Raw genomic sequence first — 24,665 nt, 5'->3', positions numbered from 1 at the left:
CTATATACAATGAGCCATGATTGGGCACAGTCATCATGACTTTCTCCAATCATGGCTCTGACAGTGTTCTGTGCCCTGATTGGCCAAAGCCTTCATTGTTTCAGCCAATCAGGGCTTCCAGTGCCCTGTGCAGTGCGCAGTGCATTGTGGGGCGTTCGGGGGGCCGAACAAATGGTTAACTGCCCTGACAATTCTGGTGTCCACCGAATGGGCGAACAGCCAATGTTTGGCCCGAACTCATGGGAGTATGCAGTGGCGTATCGTGGGTTGTCAGCACCCTAACCTGCGGACTTTTAGCTATCCCTGAGTCCCTTCAAATACAATAGTACTGACCTAACTGATTCCTATACTGACCACTACACACTACACTGTCCACTACACTGAGAACTACACTGTCCACTACACTACATTGTCCACTACACTGACCACTATACTATACTGTCCACTATACTACACTGACAACTATACTGACCACTATACTATACTGTCCACTATACTACACTGACCACTATACTGTCCACTACACTGACCACTACACTGTCCACTATACTACACTACACTGTCCACTATACTACACTGTCCACTATACTACACTACACTGACCACTATACTACACTATACTGACCACCATACTACACTGACTACTATACTACTCTACACTGTCCACTATACTACACTGACCACTATACTACACTATACTGACTACCATACTACACTGTCCACTATACTACACTACACTGTCCACTATACTACACTACACTGTCCACTATACTACACTACACTGTCCACTATACTACACTGTCCACTATACTACACTACACTGACCACTATACTACACTATACTGACCACCATACCACACTGTCCACTATACTACACTACACTGTCCACTATACTACACTATACTGACCACCATACTACACTGACCACTATACTACACTGTCCACTATACTACACTACACTGACCACTATACTACACTACACTGACCACTACACTACACTGTCCTCCATACTACACTGTCCACCATACTACATTATACTGACCACCATACTACACTGTCCACTATACTACATTAAACTGTTCACTATACTACACTGACCATTATACTACACTATACTGACCACCATAGTACACTATACTGACCACCATACTACACTGTCCACTATACTACACTGTCCACTATACTACATTACACTGACCACCATACTACACTGTCCACTATACTACACTACACTGTCCACTATACTACACTACACTGTCCACTATACTATACTGTCCACTACACTACACTGACCTCTATACTAAACTACACTATACTGACCACTATACTAACCACTATACTATACTACACTAACCACTATACTACACTATACTGACCACCATACTACACTGACCACTATACTACACTGTCCACTATACTACACGACACTATACTGACCACCATACTACACTACACTGTCCACTATACTACACTGTCCTCTATACTGACCACCATACTACACTACACTGTCCACTATACTATACTGACCACTATACTACACTACACTGACCACCATACTACACTACACTGACCACCACACTATACTACACTGTCCACTACACTATACTGACCACTATACTGTCCACTACACTAACCACCATACTGACCACTATACTACACTACACTGACCTCCATACTAAACTACACTATACTGACCACTATGCTAACCACTATACTATACTACACTAACCACTATACTGTACTATACTGACCACTATACTACACTGTCCACTATACTACACGACACTATACTGACCACCATACTACACTGTCCACTATACTACACTACACTGACCACTACACTATACTGTCCACTACACTGCCCCCCATACTGACCACTACACTACACTTACCTCCATACTAAACTACACTATAATGACCACTATACTAACCACTATACTATACTACACTGACCACTATACTGTCCACTATACTGACCACTATACTACACTACACTGTCCACTATACTGACCACTATACTACACTACACTGTCCACTATACTGACCACTATACTACACTATACTGTCCTGCCTACAGTCTCTCTCTCTCTCGCCCCCCCCCCGGCCAGTAACAAGACTCTCACGAGGGAGTCTCACTCACCTTCTTATCCTGGCCTGCATCAATCCGGAGGAGGAGGAGAATACAGCGGCGGCTCACGTTGTTTCTTCTCTCCCCTGCGCTCTGCCTGCTGCCATGTTCAGTGTCCAGCGCCCTGTGATTGGGCGTATGGGGGGTCATGTGCGGAGGCGGGACTTCAGGAGCGATCGAGGACAGGCCAGACCTACGCCTCACATGACCCCCATACGCCCAATCACAGGGCGCCGGACACTTAACATGGCGGCCGGAGCGCAGGGGACACAGGAATTTGAAATTAGGAGGAGGCAGCCAGTGACACATACTGGCACCCCCCTAAATGTCGCGCCTGGGGCCACGGCACCCCCTGCACCCCCCACGCTACGCCACTGGGAATATGCATACCTCCCAACTTTCTGAGATGGAAATGAGGGACACTTATTAGCAAAGGTATGTAGGCAAATGAAACACCCCCTTAAAGGAGAATTGTACAAAAAAATAATTGTTTAAACACACAAGTGCTTTTTTTTACCACTACTATTCCTTTATATTGGCTTTTGGAATTTACAAATGCAGCAATTTAGAAATTGGATGAAAGGTTTAGCACTGGGAAACACTTTTTTGATAGATAACGAGTGCATTTCATATACAACTATATAGATTAGACCAAAATGAGGAGGAAAGAGGGACTTTGATCCAAATCAGGGACAGTTAGGAGCTATATATAAGTGAAGGACACAGCATCTACCTGGTAATTTAGATGTAAAAATATATATATTTGAAGGTCCCGGGAAGAGTGCTCCGGCTGAAAAGGAAGGTATCAGCCTACAGTCACAATGTGTACAACTCCAACCAGATGGTATAGGGTGGAGGCATGGAGGAGCCTAAACACCCCTGCCAAAGTCACCTATAGCGGGAGAAAAGAAAATGATGCCAAAAAATTAGAAAGGCCAATTGCCAGTAACTTGGGATAACAGGTGCTGTAGCAATGTTTCGGTAAAATAGTAAATTACCAGGTGACTTACTGGGTACTGGCCGGAGTATACATTCACAGGCACCTATGGTCCAGAGCATGGATAGACGGACAAACTGTCCGTTATTTATAGCTCCCAACCCAGTGACGTGGTAACCGCGCAGGCGGTCGCCGGCGTGTGACGTCACAGGGTCAGAGCTCCCGCATTGCACTCGCGCGAGGACAACGCACGCGTGCGCATGCACACTGGCCCTATGGTAAAGGGATAAAAATCCCAGCCAGGACCAGTGCAAGAGGAGGGGGTGGTCCCGATAACAGGACCAGCCTCTCCGCCAGGGAGCTCACCGGGCCGCCGCGGAAGAACATACGATTGGGGCACCATGCACCAGCACCTGTCATAAGGGGCAAGAAGGGGGGCAAGCAGTGGGGCTCAATTACAGGGGTAAAACAGAACATTTAACATACCAAAAAAGAAAATGAAATGGGAGTAAATTGTGTAAATGATAATGTAACATGAGATATATGTTGTTGATATACAGGGATGAGGTGCATACCCTGTGCAGCCACTGCAACCAAAATACATGACGGAAGCCCGAAGGGCCGGAGACTATGAAACATGATGGGGTACAACATGTTAATGAGGTGGGGTAGCCTATAATATGATAAAGTCTGACCTGCCCAGACTTGGACATCCGTAATGATTGGCTGGATGTGGTTTAAGTCTGAGATGAATGACGGATGGAGGGAGAAGGAAGGAAAGAAAGAGGGATGGAGGGACGGCAGGCCCAGATCATACACCACAATAGCAATATGTGTATTCCAGAAAGTTTACCAAACAGCAGATAAAGATACTCCAAACACCTGGTGTTAGCGCTTCAATTATCCCGGCACCATGGTTGTTATGGTGTCAGGAAGATTGAAGCCCATTATTTCTATTATTACATTGTAATATATAATGAAATAGTTCAACTCACCATAATGCAGAATCAGTGGGAGCCCCCAGCAGAGTCCCTCCTTCCATCAGGTGCCCCCAGCAGAGTCCCTCCTTCCATCAGGTGCCCCCAGCAGAGTCCCTCCTTCCATCAGGTGCCCCCAGCAGAGTCCCTCCTTCCATCAGGCATTACCAGCAGAGTCCCTCCTTCCATCAGGCATTACCAGCAGAGTCCCTCCTTCCAGCAGGCATCCCCAGAGTGGAGTCCCTCCTTCCATCAGGCGTCCCCAGAGTGGAGTCCCTCCTTCCATCAGGCGTCCCCAGAGCGGAGTCCCTCCTTCCATCAGGCGTCCCCAGAGCGGAGTCCCTCCTTCCATCAGGCGCCCCCAGAGCGGAGTCCCTCCTTCCATCAGGCGTCCCCAGAGCGGAGTCCCTCCTTCCATCAGGCGTCCCCAGAGCGGAGTCCCTCCTTCCATCAGGCGTCCCCAGAGCGGAGTCCCTCCTTCCATCAGGCGTCCCCCGAGCGGAGTCCCTCCTTCCATCAGGCATCCCCCGAGTGGAGTCGCTCCTTCCATCAGGCGTCCCCCGAGTGGAGTCGCTCCTTCCATCAGGCGTCCCCCGAGCGGAGTCGCTCCTTCCATCAGGCGTCCCCCGAGCGGAGTCGCTCCTTCCATCAGGCGTCCCCCGGGCGGAGTCCCTGCTTACATCAGGTGTCCCCAGAGCGGAGTCCCACCTTACATCAGGCGTCCCTATAGCGGAGTCCCACCTTACAGGCCACACCCCAGTAGCGACGCTCTGGTGATTTGGTCTTGGCGCCATTTACAGAAGACCAGCTCATGGAGGTGGAAGGAAAGCACAAAGAGGCGGAGCTTGGGTTCCGCCAGTTGTTTCTTCCTCACGATAGCTGGTCTTCTGTAAAATGGCAGCCATTGGAAACAATTCATTGCCGCCCGCGGCCCTGTAGCGGCGTCAAAAAAAATAAAATCGGGAAAACCGATTTCCTGGGACATCTCCCGGGAAATGGTAAGACCGAGACAAAGGTCTAAGTACTGGGAATGTCCTGGGAAATTCGGGACAGTTGGCAAGTATGTATTTATCATTCCTTATCTACAGATCTAAAACCAGTTCAAAAACCAAACAAATCCAATAGAGAAAAGGGAATTTCTGATCCGGCAGGTCAAGAGAGTCCCAGGACCTCAAAAATGTACAAAACAGTCCAAACTAAATGTGTCCCCCCCCCCCTCACATCCACATCCTATTATTGCATGATGAATACCATCCAAATAATTCTTACTTTCATTTCCCAAAGTTATCCGTCTATGAGGAGACCTGTATATATCAAATGATGGCACCAATGAGGATGGAGGAGGACCGGAGTCACATGACTGAGAAGATACTAAACCTCACCCTGGAGATCATCTACCTGCTGACCGGAGAGGTGAGGAGGATTCTGGGAGGTCACATGACATCCCTCTTATCTCTATTAATAAAACACAGACCTGACTGGAGAGGTGAGGAGGATTCTGGAATTCTAACATGATATTCCTATTGGTTCCTCAATACAGAGATTTCCTCTGGTGAAGTCAGGTGATCATATGACCATCACAGTGCCTCCATGTGACTCCCTAAAACCTGGGAGACACAACATGGAGAAGATTCTAGAAGTCACCAAGAAGATGATGGAGCTGCTGACAGGAGAGGTGAGCGGTGCCGGGAATTCTGGGACATTATCCAGTAACAGACAAGGGATGTGTCTGGATGGTGACTGTATCATTGTGTGTGTCAGGTTCCTATAAGGTGTCAGGATGTCACTGTCTATTTCTCCATGGAGGAGTGGGAGTATTTAGAAGGACACAAGGATCTCTACAAGGACGTCATGATGGACAATCAGCCGCCCCTCACATCACCGGGTAAGAGGAGACTTTATTGTGAAGGAGAGAGCAGTACGGAGGGTCCACCTAGATCCCCCATCATCTGATAAACACATAGAAACAATGTATTCAGTAATAACTGCTAGAAAATGACTTGGAACCCCCAAACATTATACATTTTTTGAGCTGAGGCCCTAGAGATGGGGGCTGTTGCCATGTTTTGATGGTGTTTTTATGTCACGCGGTATACCTCTGGTGGGGCTCAGCCCCCCCCCCCGCTGTTATTCATGACTAAATCATGGACTAAATAAGAAAGTGCAGGACTTCTTGTGTTGGGAAGATGGCAATGAGTGATAGAGGGGGTGGGGACACTAGTCCTATAATCCCCTCATCACTGTCACTCCTAATAAAAGACAGTTCTCATTGTTTCCTCACTCTCTGACTAAAGCCCATGAATAAAGAAATGAACTGGTAGGAGATCAGAGGACCCATTTACTTTGAGGGGGCAATTGTAAGATCTTCAGAGACAAAGCTGGCTGATGTGGGCGGAGTCCTGGTTTAGGGGAACCAATCTGCTTATGTCTAGTAATAATCTTTGTATTTCTATTTTAGTAGATGGACGGGAGATGAGGAAAACCTCAGAGGATTGTCTCACTTTGTCTCCAGACTGTAAAGTAGAAGATGAGGACATCATACAGTATAGTCCAGGAGAAAAACCGACTACCTCAAATGTCCATCCGGCACCACACAGTGTAGATGGACCATCGTATTCCTCTTATCCTGAGGAACCTCAGACTGTGAGGGACGGTGCCGGACCGTCGTATTCCTCTTATCCTGAGGAACCTCAGACTTTGCGGGACAGTGCCGGACCATCGTATTCCTCTTATCCCGAGGAACCTCAGACTGTGAGGGACAGTGCCAGACCATCGTATTCCTCTTATCCTGAGGAACCTCAGACTGTGAGGGACGGTGCCGGACCATCGTATTTCTCTTATCCTGAGGAACCTCAGACTGTGAGGGATGGTGCTGGACCATCATATTCCTCTTATCCTGAGGAACCTCAGGCTGTGCGGGACGGTGCCGGACCATCGTATTCCTATTATCCTGAGGAATCTCAGACTGTCAAGAAGGGTGTCGGCCTTCCAACAGATAAGAGGTTTTCCTGTATTGAGTGCGGGAAGTGTTTCCGTTTTAAATCCTGTCTCAATGAGCATATAAGATCTCACACAGGAGAGAAACCATATTCTTGCCCTGAGTGTGGGAAGTGTTTCCGTTTTAAACCCAGACTCACTGTGCATATAAGATCTCACACAGGTGAGAAGCCATATTCCTGTCCTGAGTGCGAAAAATGTTTTTTAAGGATTTCAGATCTTTACAGACATCAGAGATCGCACACGGGTGAGAAGCCGTATTCCTGTTCTGAGTGCGGCAAATGCTTTGTACAAAAATCACAGCTTGTCAGACATCAAAGTTCTCACACGGGGGAAAAGCCATATTCTTGTCCTGAGTGCGGAAAATGTTTTTCAGATAAGTCATATCTTTACAGTCATCAAAGATCCCACAGAGTTGAGAAGCTGTATTCCTGTCCTGAGTGCGGGAAACGTTTTTCACAGAAGTCATCTCTTAATATACATCAGAGATCTCACACGGGGGAGAAGCCGTATTCCTGTCCTGAGTGTGGGAAATGTTTTTCATTGAAGTCACATCTTAATATACATCAGAGATCGCACACGGGGGAGAAGCCGTATTCCTGTCCTGAGTGTGGGAAACATTTTTCACAGAAGCCATCTCTTAAAATACATCAGAGATCTCACACGGGGTAGAAGCCATATTCCTGTCCTAAATGCAGGAAATGTTTTTCACAGAAGTCAGCTCTTAATACACATCAGAGAGTGCACATGAGGGAGAAGCTCTATTCCTGTCCTGAGTGAGGGAATTGTTCCTCACTGAAGTCCTGTCTTCCTGTACATCAGGGGTCCCACACAACCCTCAAGGTGTATTAGTGCCTTGAGTGCGGGAAATGTCTTGTATATGAATGTTGCTGGACATGTGGGGAAGAAGCACACCCTGATATACACCTCAGATATACTCCATGGCTCATCTTCATCATGTAAGAAACAGTTGATAAGGAGATCAGAGATCACCAAAGACATGGATGAAGTGTTGTACCGTAGACATGTGCAGATGAAAAAATGTGTTTTGTTTCGTTATTTACATAAATGTGTTTCGTTAAATTCGTTTAATTCATTTTCAAAATTTGTTTATTCATTTTCAAATCAATTTCGAATAGTTTTCCAAACTCTAAAGAGAATAGAATAGAAAATAAAGGAATAGAATAGAAAAAATAGAACAGAATAGAAGGAATATAACCATCTTCCTATTCTATTCTAATGTATTCCTTTCTATTCTATTCAAATTTGAATTGATTCTATTTAAATTTTGGGAAATGGTTATATTCTTCCTATTATAATCTATTCTATTCTATTGTTGTTTATAATTATATTCTTTTTTTTTATTTTTTCTATTATTTTATTTTCTATTCTATATTTTCTAATCTGATCTATTCTGTTCTTTTCTATTCAAACTTATTCTATTTGAATTTCGGAAGATGGTTATATTCCTTCTATTTTATTCTGTTGTTTTTTCGATACTATTCTGACATTTTCTATTCTAATCTATTCTATTCTGTTTTTTCGATACTATTCTGTTTTTTTCTAATCTAATCTATTCTTTTCTATTCTATTCAAGTTGACTTTATTTTAATTTTGGGAAATGGTTATATTCTTTCTAGTCTATTCTATTCTATTGTTTTTTAATTATATTCTTTTCTATTCTGTTATAGTCTATTCCATTCTTTTTTTCTATTCAATTATCTTGTATTCTATTTGAAATTCAAATTTCAGAAGATGATTATATTTTTTCTATGTTATTCTATTCTATTTTTTTCTGTTTTACTCTATTATCCTATTTTCTGTTATATTCTTTTCTAGTCTATTATTTTTTTTTTATATTCTATTCCTTTATTTTCTATTCTATCTTATTCTCTTTGGAAATTTGAAAACGATTGGAATTTGAAAACTATTGGAATTTGAAATTTTATTTGAATTTTGTCTGAATGTTTTTTTTCCGTTATTTTGGATTTGTTCGGTACCATTGTAATTCCGAAATTCGGGTAAACATACGAATTTCCCAAAAAACGAAAATTCGAAAAAACGAAAATTTGTCCCGAATTTTAATTTGGAACAAAACTAATCTCACATGTCTAGTGTTGGCCATTGATAGCAGGAGAAAAATAAAAATTGAGTCATTACCTCTCATTGGCTGAGTACATTTTGTGGTGGAAGATTTCACAAACACTTCCAGAGATGAAGAGGTTAAACAGACCTGTAAGGTTTTACCCCCCTTCATGACCAGGCCATTTTTTTCTATTCGGCACTTCGCTTCTTTAACTGGTAATTGTGCGGTCAGGCAATGCTGTACACAAAACAAAATGTATATCATTTTCTGTTCACACAAATAAAGCTTTCTTTTGGTGGTATTTGTTTACCATTGCATTTGTTATATTTTGCTATATACACAAAGAAAACACGTAAAATCTAAAAAAAAAAAAAAAAAAAAAAAGTTTTTTTTTAAATTTCTCTTATAAAACATCTAATAAAATAAACATTTTTAAATCAAATTTCTTCATAAACTGACAAAATATATTCTGTTACATGTCTTTGGTAATAAAAAAAAAAATCCCAATGTGTTGATTAATTGGTTTGTGTGAAAGTTATACCGTCTACAATAAAAAGAATATATACTGGAATTTGTATTTATTTATTTTTATACTAGTAATGGCGGTGATCAGTGATTTATAGTGGGACTGTGATAGTGCGGCGGACAATCTGACACTAACTGACATTGAGAGGAACTGACACTGACATCACCAGTGACACTAATACAGAGATCAGGGATAATACTATACACTGTCACTGTACTAATGACACTGGATGGGAAGGGGTTAACAAGTGATAATGTGTGTGATGTGTGCTGCTTTTTTACTAAAGATCTCTTTGTTTCTTCTCCCTGCTTTGCATGTATAAGAAACACAGAGATCGTTCCCTCTGTACAGAGCTCTGTGTTTATTGTCAACACAGGGCTCCGGGTTGTAGACATGTGCGCAGTCAAATTTGTTTCGTTTTGTTCCGTTCCGTTTCGTATTAGCCGTTAATTCGAATTTCGGAATTCGTGTCTGAAATTCAATTTGGATTCGTACGAAATACGAATTGTCGTTAGGTTCGTTAACTTTTCGTAACAATTACGAACGTTCGTTATGATGAATTTAAAAAGCAAAAAATACCTTTCTCAAGATGGCAGTCGTTGGACTCATTATGCTCATTATGAGGGGCTCCTCCCATCCCTGTGCTCATTATGAGGGGCTCCTCCCATCCCTGTGCTGTGCTCATTATGAGGGGCTCCCACCATCCCTGTGCTGTGCTCATTATGAGGGGCTCCCACCATCCCTGTGCTCATTATGAGGGGCTCCCACCATCCCTGTGCTGTGCTCATTATGAGGGGCTCCCACCATCCCTGTGCTGTGCTCATTATGAGGGGCTCCTCCCATCCCTGTGCTGTGCTCATTATGAGGGGCTCCCCCCATCCCTGTGCTGTGCTTATTATGAGGGGCTCCCACCATCCCTGTGCTGTGCTCATTATGAGGGGCTCCCCCCATCCCTGTGCTGTGCTCATTATGAGGGGCTCCCACCATCCCTGTGCTGTGCTCATTATGAGGGGCTCCCCCCCATCCCTGTGCTGTGCTCATTATGAGGGGCTCCCCCCATCCCTGTGCTGTGCTCATTATGAGGGGCTCCCACCATCCCTGTGCTGTGCTCATTATGAGGGGCTCCTCCCATCCCTGTGCTGTGCTCATTATGAGGGGCTCCCCCCATCCCTGTGCTGTGCTCATTATGAGGGGCTCCTCCCATCCCTGTGCTGTGCTCATTATGAGGGGCCCCCACCATCCCTGTGCTGTGCTCATTATGAGGGGCTCCCACCATCCCTGTGCTGTACTCATTATGAGGGGCTCCCACCATCCCTGTGCTGTGCTCATTATGAGGGGCTCCCACCATCCCTGTGCTGTACTCATTATGAGGGGCTCCCACCATCCCTGTGCTGTACTCATTATGAGGGGCTCCCACCATCCCTGTGCTGTGCTCATTATGAGGGGCTCCCACCATCCCTGTGCTCATTATGAGGGGCTCCCACCATCCCTGTGCTGTACTCATTATGAGGGGCTCCCACCATCCCTGTGCTGTGCTCATTATGAGGGGCTCCCCCCATCCCTGTGCTGTGCTCATTATGAGGGGCTCCCACCATCCCTGTGCTGTGCTCATTATGAGGGGCTCCCACCATCCCTGTGCTGTGCTCATTATGAGGGGCTCCCACCATCCCTGTGCTGTGATCATTATGAGGGGCTCCCCCCATCCCTGTACTGTGCTCATTATGAGGGGCTCCCACCATCCCTGTGCTGTGCTGACTTCCTGGGTTTTTAACTTCATCATAACGAATAATCGTAATTATTATGACAATAATAAAACGATATTAACCTACATTTTTTTTTTTGTCTGATTCTGAATCTCCCATTGGCTACCAGTACCAGTCTCCCACTCCCATATTAAAAAAGGTCATTTTCCCAACCCTCACTCAGCAGCAGAAGCAAACCTCTGATTGGTCAACAAAACACCAGTCACGTTTCCGTTGTAATGGAATTTGGATCCGAATTTCGTCAACAAAATTTCGTATTTCGTATAAAATTCGGAACATAGAAATTCGTATTTTGGATGCTTCAGAATGTACGAATTTTTGGAAATTCGTACGAATTATCGTTTCGTACGAAACAAATCGCACATGTCTTCTGGGCTGTGATTGGACACAGCCGATCAGCAGGTCCCAGCCATGAATCATTGTCCGGGACCTGCTGACAGACTCCCGCATGTGCGCGCCCTACACCCGGAAACAGGCAGGGATGTACCAGTACATAGGTTTGCCTATACGGGCCGCTCGTCCGTAGTATAATGCGGGCAGATGGACTGTAAGTGGTTAAAGAAAACGAATGTGACACGCATTCGCTGAGCCGTGATGAATGTTGGTCGTATTTCTTTTAGATTTACAAAAACTATGGAATAGGAGGGCCCACCTATATATCCATTCACTCTGTATCCAATCAGGCAGGCCCCTGCACTACATCAGGGGTGTCCATCCCACAGGGCCACATGTGGCCCCAGAGAGTTTATCATCCGGCCCAGGCCCATCTGGAGGAACGCTGGGGGTGCCGTGCAAACATAGCAGCTGTGGCAGCTTACATTGACAAGCCAGGGAAATGCATGTGTGGAGGGATGCCGGGGACACCTAGTTGAAGGGTGCAAGGTGTGTGTGCTAAAGAGGTCAGCTGGTAAACTCCTTCCTGTGTCTTACTGGCTCTCACATCCCGAATCTACATACCAGGAAGTCATGACGTTTTCTATGAACACAGCAGGGGCTAAGGTAAGGCCTTGTTCTAATAATCAAAGAAAGCTTTTATTTTTCTGCAATTGAGGAACATTAATGGTATATCGGTACATAGGGGGGCTGGAATATAGAAAAAGTAAACAAAAGATGAACTCAGCCTTTAAAGATGGGAAGTATGAATATGAATAGACCTCCTAGCAGTGTTATTACCAGGCTGCAGCTAGGGGGAGCTCTAATGTATAGAGTGTGATCACAGGAGAGTGATCCCATCTAGCTCACATTATCCCTTTCACTGCCAGAGCTGTTTTTGCATTATTTTTGCACACACATTAACATTTTAGGCCTGAAGATTAGATAAAACCCCCAAACATATTTTTTGACAGCAGAGGCCCTGGAGAACAAAATGGGGGTAGTTCCAGTTTTTAATGTCACATATCAGCTCAACACAATATTTTACACATTTTTTTTCAGATACAATATAAAACACGAGGTTGTTCCGAGTAAATAGATACCCAATATGTCACGCCTTAATATTGTGTGTGCTTACGTATGCATTTGCAAATGTGTGCAGACTAAACCCCTGCTTTTAACGCATAATGTTAAACAGGTTGTCTGCGGGCTGGTTGGTAAGTTAAGCTTGGTTTTTCCCTTGGATTTAGCCTTGGCCTTGTTTGTACCCATTAAATGCAGCTTATCAGTGCCCACTAAATGTAGCTTATCAGTGCCCATGCAAATGCATCAATGCATCAAATGCAATAGCCAGCTATAGATGGGAACAAGTGGCGTCTTTTTTGTATCACTGTCGTGTTATTTTGGTCAGGCAACGCACTTTAGGAAGTGGTGGCTCCCCTACAGTCCACCTGCTCTCACCTATCCATCAGAATGCATGTGCCTCCACTGTGGGGACACTTATAAGCTAGTGTCAGGTACCACAGATACCAGGGTGCCTTGACGAGGCTCTGTGGCTTACGCATGCATTTGCAAATGTGTGCAAACTAAACCCCTGCTTTTAACGCATACTGTTAGACAGGTTATCTGGTTGTCTGTGGGCTGGTTAGTAAGTTAAGCTTGGTTTTTCCCTTGGATTTATCCTTGGCCTTGTTTGTCCCCAAAATGCAGCCTACCAGTCATATTAAATACAGCCTTATCAGTGCCACCAAATGCAACCTTATCAGTGCCCACCAAATGCAGCTTATCAGTGCCCACCAAATGCAGCCTTATTAGTGCGCACCAAATGCAGCCTTATCAGTGCCACCAAATGCAGCCTTATCAGTGCCCAACAAATGCAGCTTATCAGTGCCCACCAAATGCAGCCTTATTAGTGCCCACCAAATGCAGCTTATCAGCGCCCACCAAATGCAGCTTATCAGTGCCCACCAAATGCAGCCTTATTAGTGCCCACCAAATGCAGCCTTAATAGTGCCCACCAAATGCAGCCTTATTAGTGCCCACCAAATGCAGCCTTAATAGTGCCCACCAAATGCAGCTTATCAGCGCCCACCAAATGCAGCCTTATTAGTGCCCACCAAATGCAGCCTTATTAGTGCCCACCAAATGCAGCCTTATTAGTGCCCACCAAATGCAGCCTTATTAGTGCCCACCAAATGCAGCCTTATCAGTGTACACCAAATGCAGCCTTATCAGTGCCCACCAAATGCAGCTTATCAGCGCCCACCAAATGCAGCCTTATCAGTGCCCACCAAATGCAGCCTACCAGTGCCTGACAAATGCAACCTACCAGTGCCTGGATCACAATCTCCCGCTGTGTCACGGAGCTTGGATTTGAACTGCCCACCCGGGCGGCCGCTGTAAAAATGTGCCGCCTCCTATGATACACATCACACTGATTCAATTGGATTAGTGTTCCGTCTATCACAGGAGCACCTGTCTAGGAGGCCAGACTTTGTTACAGAGCCGCCAAACAATTCAGACTAGAGGGAGGGAGGGGAGGACTGCACTTGAGCTTCGGTGCCTGGGCGAGGTGCACCCGCCCAGGATCGGATCCAGGATGCTGCTGCTAACGGGAACAGCATTCCTGCAGGACAGGAGCCCTGCTTATGGTGGCGCCAGCTCTGGGCGGCAAACCCCCTGCCCTTGGTGTGCGTACCCCCGGGGGTACGCGTACCGAGGGTTGAGAAACACATATACAGAAGCAGTGTATCCAGATCAGTTTAACTTTGGTAAAATCTTGGGAGTCGTACCCAGAACCTATTCTGTGAAGATGGCCTGTGATGATGCCTTGGGCACTGAATCCTGCGTGGGGCGCTCACACTGAAACTCATTGAGTTAGCTGTAGGGTATTCTACAGGTCCAGGGTGGTGGCCCATCGCTAAAGAACCCGGTCCCTGAAGACCCCTTCAGGGGTTTGCCCACTATTATGGGGGAAGATTGTACTTTATATACAGTCCACCATCATGGACAGGTAAGACAGAGTCACCCTGTTTTTTGACTATTACTGTATCAATGCTGGTGTCTTTTTAAGGTATTCCCTTTTCAAATTTAGTGCTAAAATTCAACTTCTCAGAGCTCAGCCTCAGGTAGCTGGTCAAGTGTTACATCACACCGCTGGTCACACTTTAATGCCACTTCCAACTAGAGCCTAAATAAGGTACTCAGGCGCTTCCTTCTACGTTTTCGCCACTAGGATTCATTGAAAGACAGTCTACACCTGGGTTATTGTGTTCTTCCTCCAGACATGTTTTTTCTCTTCCTCACCCTATTCTATGAGTACCCCACAGAGGAATCCCCCACTTGGTGGAGACCAGGAGAAAGGGAGCCCATTTTTTAATCACAGGAAATCATTCAGTCGGCCGAAGGTCATTTTAACACTCAGAGTGATGATGTGTCCCTTGCACCGGAGCAGAACCATCAATGTCAATTTCAAACCCTCAATTAAAACATGAAGGGGGAAAAGCATGCCCCCCCCCTCTCCAAACCAGGTCACATGCCCTCGTTCCCCAATACATCAATAGTTCCTAGAGACACTGAGGCGGCTTCCTTAGGAACCAATGAAAGTGGGATGCTGGCATAGACAGAAGCAGTAGAAATATTAGTTCTATATATGATTTTTCAGCTCCCATTGAACAGGAGTCCAAACGGGCTAACGTTCTGGTATTCATCCAAATAGCCACAGTTTGGTCCAAAACTAGGTTCAGATTGAGCTATCGGCTCATCACTAGATGCCAGTTGCTACTGGGAGACAGAAAGTGAAACCCTAGAAACCTTTGCAGGAACCCAGGCCGAGAAAGTCTGGACTGGGCGGTAATATATTTGGCTCTTGGTGGGAGAAGAGATGATCCTATCTACAAGGCCGTGTTCACACTACTAGACATTTCTTGGGACTGCAGTTCCTCAGAGCTCCACAAGGTGCTGATCTCACTTCTACCCAGACAGGAAGTCTCTATGAAAGACAGGAAGTGATGTTGGCTACAGACAGGAAGTAATGTAAGATATAAATAGGACGTTCCAGATGAGAGGAGACATTGTTGGAAGTGGCAGTAGAGGAGGTAATAAGATCTTATTTTCTATTTACACCCAGTAACCCCCCGTCATGTCCGTCCTCTTCCTCCATAGTCACTGTGATGTTTGTTTATCTCCAGCAGATGATGATACACACATATATAGTGTGAGAACGTAGATTAACCCCTTCAGGGTCAGAATATTCCCCCACTTACAGGGTCGGAACTTTTCCTTCATTTTGGAGATAAATTCTAGTAATATAAAGAAATAATGACAAGGGGTGGTTGGCGCTACCAAAATATAACGAGATTGAGACGTAATTGAGGGTATATATGTGTGTGGCCTACCAGTGGCATACAAACATAAAAATAAAAGTCGAAATAAAATTATATGGGCTCAGACCAAATAAATCAAGGTGGATACGTGTGTGACCTTACTGTGGCATACAAACATTTGGTGTACCAACATCAAAATAAATGAGTAAATATGAGCTCAAAATTATGAAGGCATACGGCTCAACCAATGAATATATAGCCCCCTGATCAATGGCATACTACACGTACTCTGGTTAGTTCCCAGTCCCTAAGTGGCCTATTTTAAGAAGAAAAGACCTCACAAAACGGCCTACATACATATGGTATCACCTGTAAATCTGATTGACAATAAAAATTAACTTAGAAAGTGCCGTGAACAATATACGACCGCAGTATTGCGGACACACTATAAACTGTGACTCTGTTTATGTGACATGTGCAAAAAAGTCCATATATAATCATATAAATAATAGTCCATATGATATGCACATAAATTTCTTCAAATGATGTGACATAAAATTGAATGGTGACTTGAGTGCTCTCAATATCTTCTGGTGACTCTGTGCTCCCCACCAGGGTCCCCACTCACCAGATCCACTCGCCCCCACAGGGGCAATGCGCATATAGATGCAATTAGTACGATTACTCCCCCATAGTTGTTACGATATCCATGGTAGATTTCCGCCTTCAAATGAAATGTGGTATATTCTGTGGTTGGTTCCTCATAAAAGGAAAGAGATGTGGACTCCCATAGTGTAGTAAATCATTAGGAATTTATTAAAAAACATCAACGAAAAGGAAAAAATATATAAAAGTAAAAACACTCAATAAAAAATATTATGAAGAAAAGTCCTGGATACGGCTTGTAAAGCTAACCAAAAGGTCATCCACTCCACTGTTGCAAATTGTGGATGTATGCTAATGAAGATCAACCCTTTTTTTAAAATGCAAGGTGAACGCTAAGCCGCACATTGGAGACAGCAGCTCCGCACTCCATCTGCGTTCCACTCGTTTGTAAAAACAGAAAATGACGTAGCGTGCATAGCGCCGTCTTAGGCGTTTCGTCATAGACGTCCTCAGCGACGGCCAGCACGCCACGCACCACGTCATTATATGGAAGAGACGCCATGCCTGTCCCGTCCCCCAATAGCAGGGCAACCAATCATAACTGAAGGATAAGGCGGGGCATCGGGAATGCAACTCTCAGTCCGGTGTCCGCAATGCTTGCTAGTTATGAGGGGTGACGGTGAAACCCCATATAAGTACGATAAAATTAAACTGTGGTATCTCAAGTGTGGTACCTACAAAATACGAACTGAAAGTACCTAATATATGTATATGTGCAAGCCTGTGGAGTAAAAAAGTGGCATGTACGTCCTAGCAACTACATACCACAAGTGCATGAAAAGTGATATACACAGTGCAACAAATATGAGTGAGTATCTAGTAATATTACATCCAGGTACCAAAATAGTAAAAAAAAAGTGAAACACATCCAAGAAATGTGTCAAAGAATCCCAAACGCGATAGCCATATTCTGGGGACGTGACAAAGTCCAGAGGGTTAAACCACACTTCAAAGGCATAAATACGCCCGTCTATGTCACATCCCCAGAATATGGCTATCGTGTTTGGGATTCTTTGACACATATTTCTTGGATGTGTTTCACTTTTTTTACTTTTTTATTACTATTTTGGTAGCTGGATGTAATATTACTAGATACTCACTCATATTTGTTGCACTGTGTATATCACTTTTCATGCACTTGTGGTATGTAGTTGCTAGGACGTACATGCCACTTTTTTACTCCACAGGCCTGCACATATATTAGGTACTTTCAGGTCGTATTTTGTAGGTACCACACTAGGGGCTACTGTGCACGGCAGTTTACTCGCACGTGTTCATAGGGTGTATGTCTTCTATCACTACACCCATACACACCTCACAGGATTACCCATATATGAGGCACCGACACTCTATCCCAGGCTGGGGTTTTAGGAGCTGTGCACCGATGAGGTCTATACATCCATGGTGCAGTCCTCTTACTCCCCCCATATACACCTGTGTGACCCTGGCTATTAGGTAGCGCCACATACCCCATTTATTTGTTTGTTCCTTCATCATTTAGAATTCCCCTGGGGGAGCCCTATTAGGGGAGGCAGCAACCTATCTCTCCTACCCTCATCCTAAGCGTGGTTGTTTTCTCTATAACGTGAATAATCAATACAATATGCAGCCAGCACAATGATGGAGTGCAGGGGTCAGGAGTATGGAGCATAGAGCCCCTTACATTGCTGTTCAGGAGGAAGAAATCATTCCCCAGCCTGCCATGAAGAATATGTTCCATCATTGGTGTCAGAGGGAGGAAAATACTGAGGGTTCTGAGGGGAGTAGAGGAGCTGAGGGGTCTCTGAGAAGTAATGGATAGATGATGGACTTTAAGGGCCCCTTAGTGGTTAGTTGGGAGCCTTGCAGTCAGAGTTCTGGCAATTATACGGATTAGCTTGCAAAACAAACAAGCAGATCACCCCCCCTTCCTGGACATCACGATGACCCTTCATTGACCTCATAGCACTGCCTCAGAGAAAAGCAAGAAGACAGAAGAAGGTTCGTATTTATCTTTCCTTATCTGCAGAAAAAAACTAATCAAACCCAACAGAGAAAAAACTATTTATGATCCAGCAGGTCCCGGGACATTGAAAATGTAACAACATTAAATGTGTTCTCATGGGGGCAGTAGCCCTTAAATGTACAACAATCCTATTACCGCCCCCCCCCCACATCCACACACACATCCACATCCTAATATTGTGTGACCAATACCATACAAATAAGTCTTACTTTCATTTCCATCTACAAGGAGTCCTGTATAGATCAAATGATGGCACCAATGAGGATGGAGAAGGACCGGAGTCACATGACTGAGAAGATACTAAACCTCACCCTGGAGATCATCTACCTGCTGACCGGAGAGGTGAGGAGGATTCTGGGAGGTCACATGACATCACTCTTATCTCTATTAATAAAACACAGACCTGACCGGAGAGGTGAGGAGGATTCTGGGAGGTCACATGACATCACTCTTATCTCTATTTATAAAACACAGACCTGACCGGAGAGGTGAGGAGGATTCTGGGAGGTCACATGACATCACTCTTATCTCTATTAATAAAACACAGACCTGACCGGAGAGGTGAGGAGGATTCTGGGAGGTCACATGACATCACTCTTATCTCTATTAATAAAACGCAGACCTGACCGGAGAGGTGAGGAGGATTCTGGGAGGTCACATGACATCACTCTTATATCTATTAATAAAACACAGACCTGACCGGAGAGGTGAGGAGGATTCTGGGATTCTAACATGATATTCCTGTTGGTTTTCCAATACAGAGATTTCCTCTTGTGAAGTCAGGTGATCATATGACCATCACCGTGTTTCCATTTGACTCTGTAAAACCTGAGAGACACAACATGGAGAAGATTCTAGAAGTCACCAAGAAGATGATGGCGCTGCTGACAGGAGAGGTGAGCGGTGCCGGGAATTCTGGGACATTATCCAGTAACAGACAAGGGATGTGTCTGGATGGTGACTGTATCATTGTGTGTGTCAGGTTCCTATAAGGTGTCAGGATGTCACTGTCTATTTCTCCATGGAGGAGTGGGAGTATTTAGAAGGACACAAGGATCTCTACAAGGACGTCATGATGGACAATCAGCCGCCCCTCCCATCACCGGGTAAGAGGAGACTTTATTGTAAAGGAGAGAGCAGTACGGAGGCTCCACCTAGATCCCCCATCATCTGATAAACACATAGAAACAATGTATTCAGTCATAACTGCTAGAAAATTACTTAGAAACCCCAAACATTTTATATTTTTTTAAACTGAGGCCCTAGAGAATAAAATGGTGGGTGTTGCCATTTTTTGTGTCACAAGGTATTTGCGCAGTGGTTTTTCAAACTTTTTAGAATTTTAGTGCACACAAACACAATGATAATATTGTGATCACATCCTCAAACATAAAGTTGTAATGAAGGAGGAGTCCATCACCCAATGATGGTGGTCTTCAAGATCAGTCTTCATTTTGGTTCCTCCCCATCCTCACTCTCTGACCTCTGGTGGGGCTCAGCCCCGCTGGTATTCATGACTAAATCATGGACTAAATAAGGAAGTGCAGGACTTCTTGTGTTGGGAAGATGGCAATGAGTGATAGAGGGGGTGGGGACACTTGTCCTATAATCCCCTCATCACTGTCACTCCTATAAAAGACAGTTCTCGTTGTTTCCTCACTCTCTGACTAAGGTCCATGAATAAAGAAATTAACTGGTAGGAGATCAGAGGACCCATTTACTAGTTACCTTGAGGGTGAATTGTAAGATTCTCAGAGACAAAGCTGCCTGATGTGGGCGGAGTCCTGGTTTAGGGGAACCAATCTGCTCATGTCTAGTAATAATCTTTGTACCTCTATTTTAGTAGATGGACGGGAGATGAGGAAAACCTCAGAGGATTGTTTCACTTTGTCTCCAGACTATAAAGTAGAAGATGAGGACATCACACAGTATAGTCCAGGAGAAAACCCGACTACCTCAAATGTCCATCCGACACCACACAGTGTAGATGGACCATCATATTCCTCTTATCCTGAGGAACCTCAGACTGTGAGGGACGGTGCCGAACCATCGTATTCCTCTTATCCTGAGGAACCTCAGACTGTGCGGGACGGTGCCGGACCATCGTATTCCTCTTATCCTGAGGAACCTCAGACTGTGAGGGACGGTGCCGGACCATTGTATTCCTCTTATCCTAAGGAACCTCAGACTGTGAGGGACGGTGCCGGACCATCGTATTCCTCTTATCCTGAGGAACCTCAGACTGTCAGGGACGGTGCCGGACCATCGTATTCCTCTTATCCTGAGGAACCTCAGACTGTGTGGGATGGTGCCTTCCTTCCAACAGATAAGAGCTTTTCCTTTCCTGAGTGGGGGAAATGTTTCCATTCTAAATCCAGTCTTAATAGTCTTAATGAGCTTAAAAGATCTCACATAGGTGAGAAGCCACATTGCTGTCCTATGCATGGGAATTTTTTTTTAACGAAGTCCCATCTTTCCACTCATCAGAGGTCCCACACGGGTGAGAAGGCATATTCTTGTTCTGAATGCGGAAAATGTTTTGTGCAAAAATCAGGACTTGTCATGCATCAGAGGTCTCACACAGGAGAGAAGCCGTATTCATGTTCTGAGTGCGGGAAATGTTTTGTACAAAAATCAGGACTTGTCATGCATCAGAGGTCTCACACAGGAGAGAAGCCGTATTCATGTTCTGAGTGCGAGAAATGCTTTGTGCAAAAATCAGACCTTGTCAGACATCAAAGTTTTCACACGGGGGAAAAGCCTTATTTTTGTTCTGAGTGCGGAAAATGTTTTGTACAAAAATCAGACCTTGTCAGACATCAAAGTTCTCACACGGGGGAAAAGCCTTATTCTTGTTCTGAGTGCGGGAAATGTTTTTCAAGGAAGTCACATCTTTACAGACATCAGAGATTGCACATGGGGGAAAAGCCACTTTCCTGTCCTGAGTGAGGGAATTGTTCCTCACTGAAGTCCTGTCTTCCTGTACATCAGGGGGTCCCACACAACCCTCGAGGTGTAATTGTGCCTGGAGTGCAGAAATGTCTTGTATATGAATGTTGCTGGACATGTGGGGAAGAAGCACACCCTGATATACACCTCAGATATACTCCATGGCTGATCTTCATCATGTAAGAAACAATTGATAAGGAGATCAGAGATCACCAAAGACATGGAGGAAGTGTTGTACCATGTTGGCCATTGATAGCAGGAGAAAAATAAAAATTGAGTCATTACCTCTCATTGGCTGAGTACATTTTGTGGTGTAAACTTTTGCAAGAGCTCTGTTTTCTCAAGTCGTCTTTCAGGACGAAACACGTTAACCCCACCACTTAAAAGGCGGTCCTCTAGGCCTTTTAAAATAAAAATGGAGTCATTACCTCTCATTGGCTGAGTACATTTTGTGGTGGAAGATTTCACAAACACTTACAGGTCTGTTTAACCACTTCATCCCTGGAAGGTTTACCCCCCCCCTTCATGACCAGGCCATTTTTTGCTATTTAGCCCTGCGCTACTTTAACTGGTAATTGCACGGTCATGCAACACTGTACACAAAAATTATATAATTTTTTCCCCCACAAATAAAGCTGTCTTTTGGTGGTATTTGATCAGTACTGGGTTTGTTTTATTTTGCTTTATAAATGAAAAAAGACCTAAAATCTTAAAAAAATAAAAAAAATTCTACTTTCTATTATAAAACAAATCTAATAAAAATAATAAAAAACTCAAATTTCTTCATAAACTTTGACAAAATTCTGCTACATGTTTTTGGTTAAAAAAAAAAATCCTAATATGAGTATATTAATCGGTTTGTGTGAAAGTTATACCGTCTACTATAAAAAGTATATATACTGGAATTTTTATTTATATATTTTTATACTAGTAATGGCAGTGATCAGCGACTTATAATGGGACTGTTATAGTGCGGTGGGAAATCTGACACTAACTGACACTGACATCACTAGTGACACTGATACAGTGATCGGGGATAATACTATACACTGTTCTTGAACCAGGTGTTTATAAGCTTGTCTCAGCATGGGATGTATATCCTTGGTTGGAGTATTAGGCTCCAGGACAAGAGGGTCAACAGCCTTCTGACAAGATCAGGGTTGGTTAGGGAACTCTGGTGGGCGAGGACAGCTCTGTGCCAGTGTGTAGACCGTCTACGTTTTTCTGGCCACGGATTGGTCAAAGGTCGGCTTAACTGGCAGATAGCCATCGTAGGGGAAATTTTGGGTCCCAGTAGCCTATATCTCTAACTCCTCCAATATCTGCAATGGCAGGTGTTTAGGATGCTTATCTTAGAAGGCTCAGTAGAGAAGGGTCACTTGTGCCTCAGTATCCAGAAGGGCTTTGATGTAGATTCCTTCTACTTGGATGGACATGATAGGAGAAGGTCCCACGAGCTTGGCCGGGAACTTGCAGGAAGTGGTAGCCTTAGCCTGTCCCATGGCCTGAATTCACGCCCCCTTCTTGTTGGGCTTTGGGTTTTGTTTGCATTTTGGTCGAGTTCCAGAGGGCTGAGATGTGCCAACTCTCCTTGACTGGGCACTTTATGTTGATGGCCATTTATCTGGCCATTTAGGAACAGCAGTAGGGGTCCTCTGTGACAGTTTGGGCTTCCACTGTGGCTACCTTGCGTCTCTCTGCCCTTTGAGTCAAATGCTTTAGATGGGCACCCGTTTGACTCCTTCACCGTGTGTATCAGTGTATCCGGATCAGTGCAACTTCGTACGTAGACCCTATTCAGTGAGAATGCACTGTGGTGATGCTTCGGGCACTGGATCCTGCATGGGGCGCTCACAATGCCATTCATTGAAACTTGTTGAGTTAGCTGCAGGATGTTCTACAAGTCCAGGGCGGTGGTCCATCGCTATAGATCCCAAAACCCTTCAGGGGTTTGCCCACTGTGATGGGGGAAGCTTAGACTTGATATATAGTCCACCATCATGAACAGGTAAGGCAGGGTCACCCTGTACCTTTTGTCCATTACTGTATAAATGAGGATGTCCTTGGAATGTATTCCCTTTTCAATTCTGCCGCTAAAATGTAACCACTCAGAGCTCAATCTCAGGTGGATGGTCAGGTGTTACATCACACCGCTGGTCAGACACTTTAATGCCACTTCCAACTTGAGCCCATATAAGGTACTCAGGGGGTTCCTCCCACCTTTTAGCCACCAGGATTTGTTGCAGGATGATCTACACCTGGGTTACAACGTTCTTCTTGCAGACATGCTTACTCCATCTTCTGCATCCTACCCCCACTTGTAGCTAGGGTGGAGACCAGGAGAAAGGAAGCCAATTATAAATCACAGAAGAACATTTCCTCTGCCGAAGGTCATTTCAACTTTCAGCCTCAGAGTGATGACGTGTCCCTTGCATTGGAGCAGGACCACCAATGTCAATATCAAACCCTCAATCCAAACATGAAAGGGGAAAAGTATTCACCCCCCACTCCCAACCATACCAGGTCACATGCCCTGATTCCCCATGACATCCATGGTTCCTAGACACCGAAGCGGCTTCCTTAGGAACCAATGACATTGGAATGCTGTCATATACAGAAGCAGTAGAAATACCGCTTCTATATATAATTTTTGGATCCCATCAAACAGGGGTCCGAATAGGCTACTGTTCTGGCTTTCATCCAAACAGCCATAGTTCAGTCTGAAACTAGGTTCAGACCTCAGTCATCAGCTCATTAATAGATGTCAGTTGCTACTGAGAGACATACATTATTATTTCTTGAACCCTTAGAAACATTTGGGGGAACCCTGGCTGGGAAAGGTTGGACTAGGCAGTAATATATTTTTCTCCCCTCTTGGTGGGAGTGGAGATGATCCCATCTATAAGGATATACAGTACATACACACAGCACAAG

At 44.6% G+C, this 24,665-nt stretch overlaps 2 protein-coding genes across 2 annotated transcripts in view; both read left to right on the top strand.

The window, feature by feature from the left end:
• Positions 1–24,665, top strand: part of LOC141106784 (uncharacterized) — a 70,377-nt gene that overhangs the window by 16,682 nt on the left and 29,030 nt on the right. Inside the window, exons 10-12 of the mRNA XM_073597712.1 lie at positions 7,416–7,503; positions 7,738–7,815; positions 14,860–14,914. Of these exons, the coding sequence (XP_073453813.1) occupies positions 7,416–7,503; positions 7,738–7,815; positions 14,860–14,914 (221 nt within the window). The remainder of the gene's footprint in view (positions 1–7,415; positions 7,504–7,737; positions 7,816–14,859; positions 14,915–24,665) is intronic.
• LOC141104731 (uncharacterized) lies at positions 19,009–23,071 on the top strand. Its single transcript, XM_073594430.1, has 3 exons — positions 19,009–19,124; positions 19,544–19,888; positions 20,626–23,071. Exons 2-3 carry the CDS (start codon positions 19,804–19,806, stop codon positions 21,729–21,731), a joined length of 1,191 nt encoding a protein of 396 aa, XP_073450531.1. The 5' UTR covers positions 19,009–19,124; positions 19,544–19,803; the 3' UTR covers positions 21,732–23,071.

The sequence above is a fragment of the Aquarana catesbeiana genome, linkage group LG08, assembly GCF_042186555.1.
Source record: "Aquarana catesbeiana isolate 2022-GZ linkage group LG08, ASM4218655v1, whole genome shotgun sequence".
Lineage (NCBI taxonomy): Eukaryota > Metazoa > Chordata > Amphibia > Anura > Ranidae > Aquarana > Aquarana catesbeiana.
This window is presented reverse-complemented; position numbering and strand designations above follow the sequence as displayed.

Excerpts from the sequence above, each read along its gene's own strand:
- LOC141104731 (XM_073594430.1), top strand. The coding sequence starts at position 19,804 with ATGGAGGAGTGGGAGTATTTAGAAGGACACAAGGATCTCTACAAGGAC. Across the intron at positions 19,889-20,625 it reads GCCGCCCCTCCCATCACCGG|TAGATGGACGGGAGATGAGG; the intron begins GTAAGAGGAGAC and ends CCTCTATTTTAG.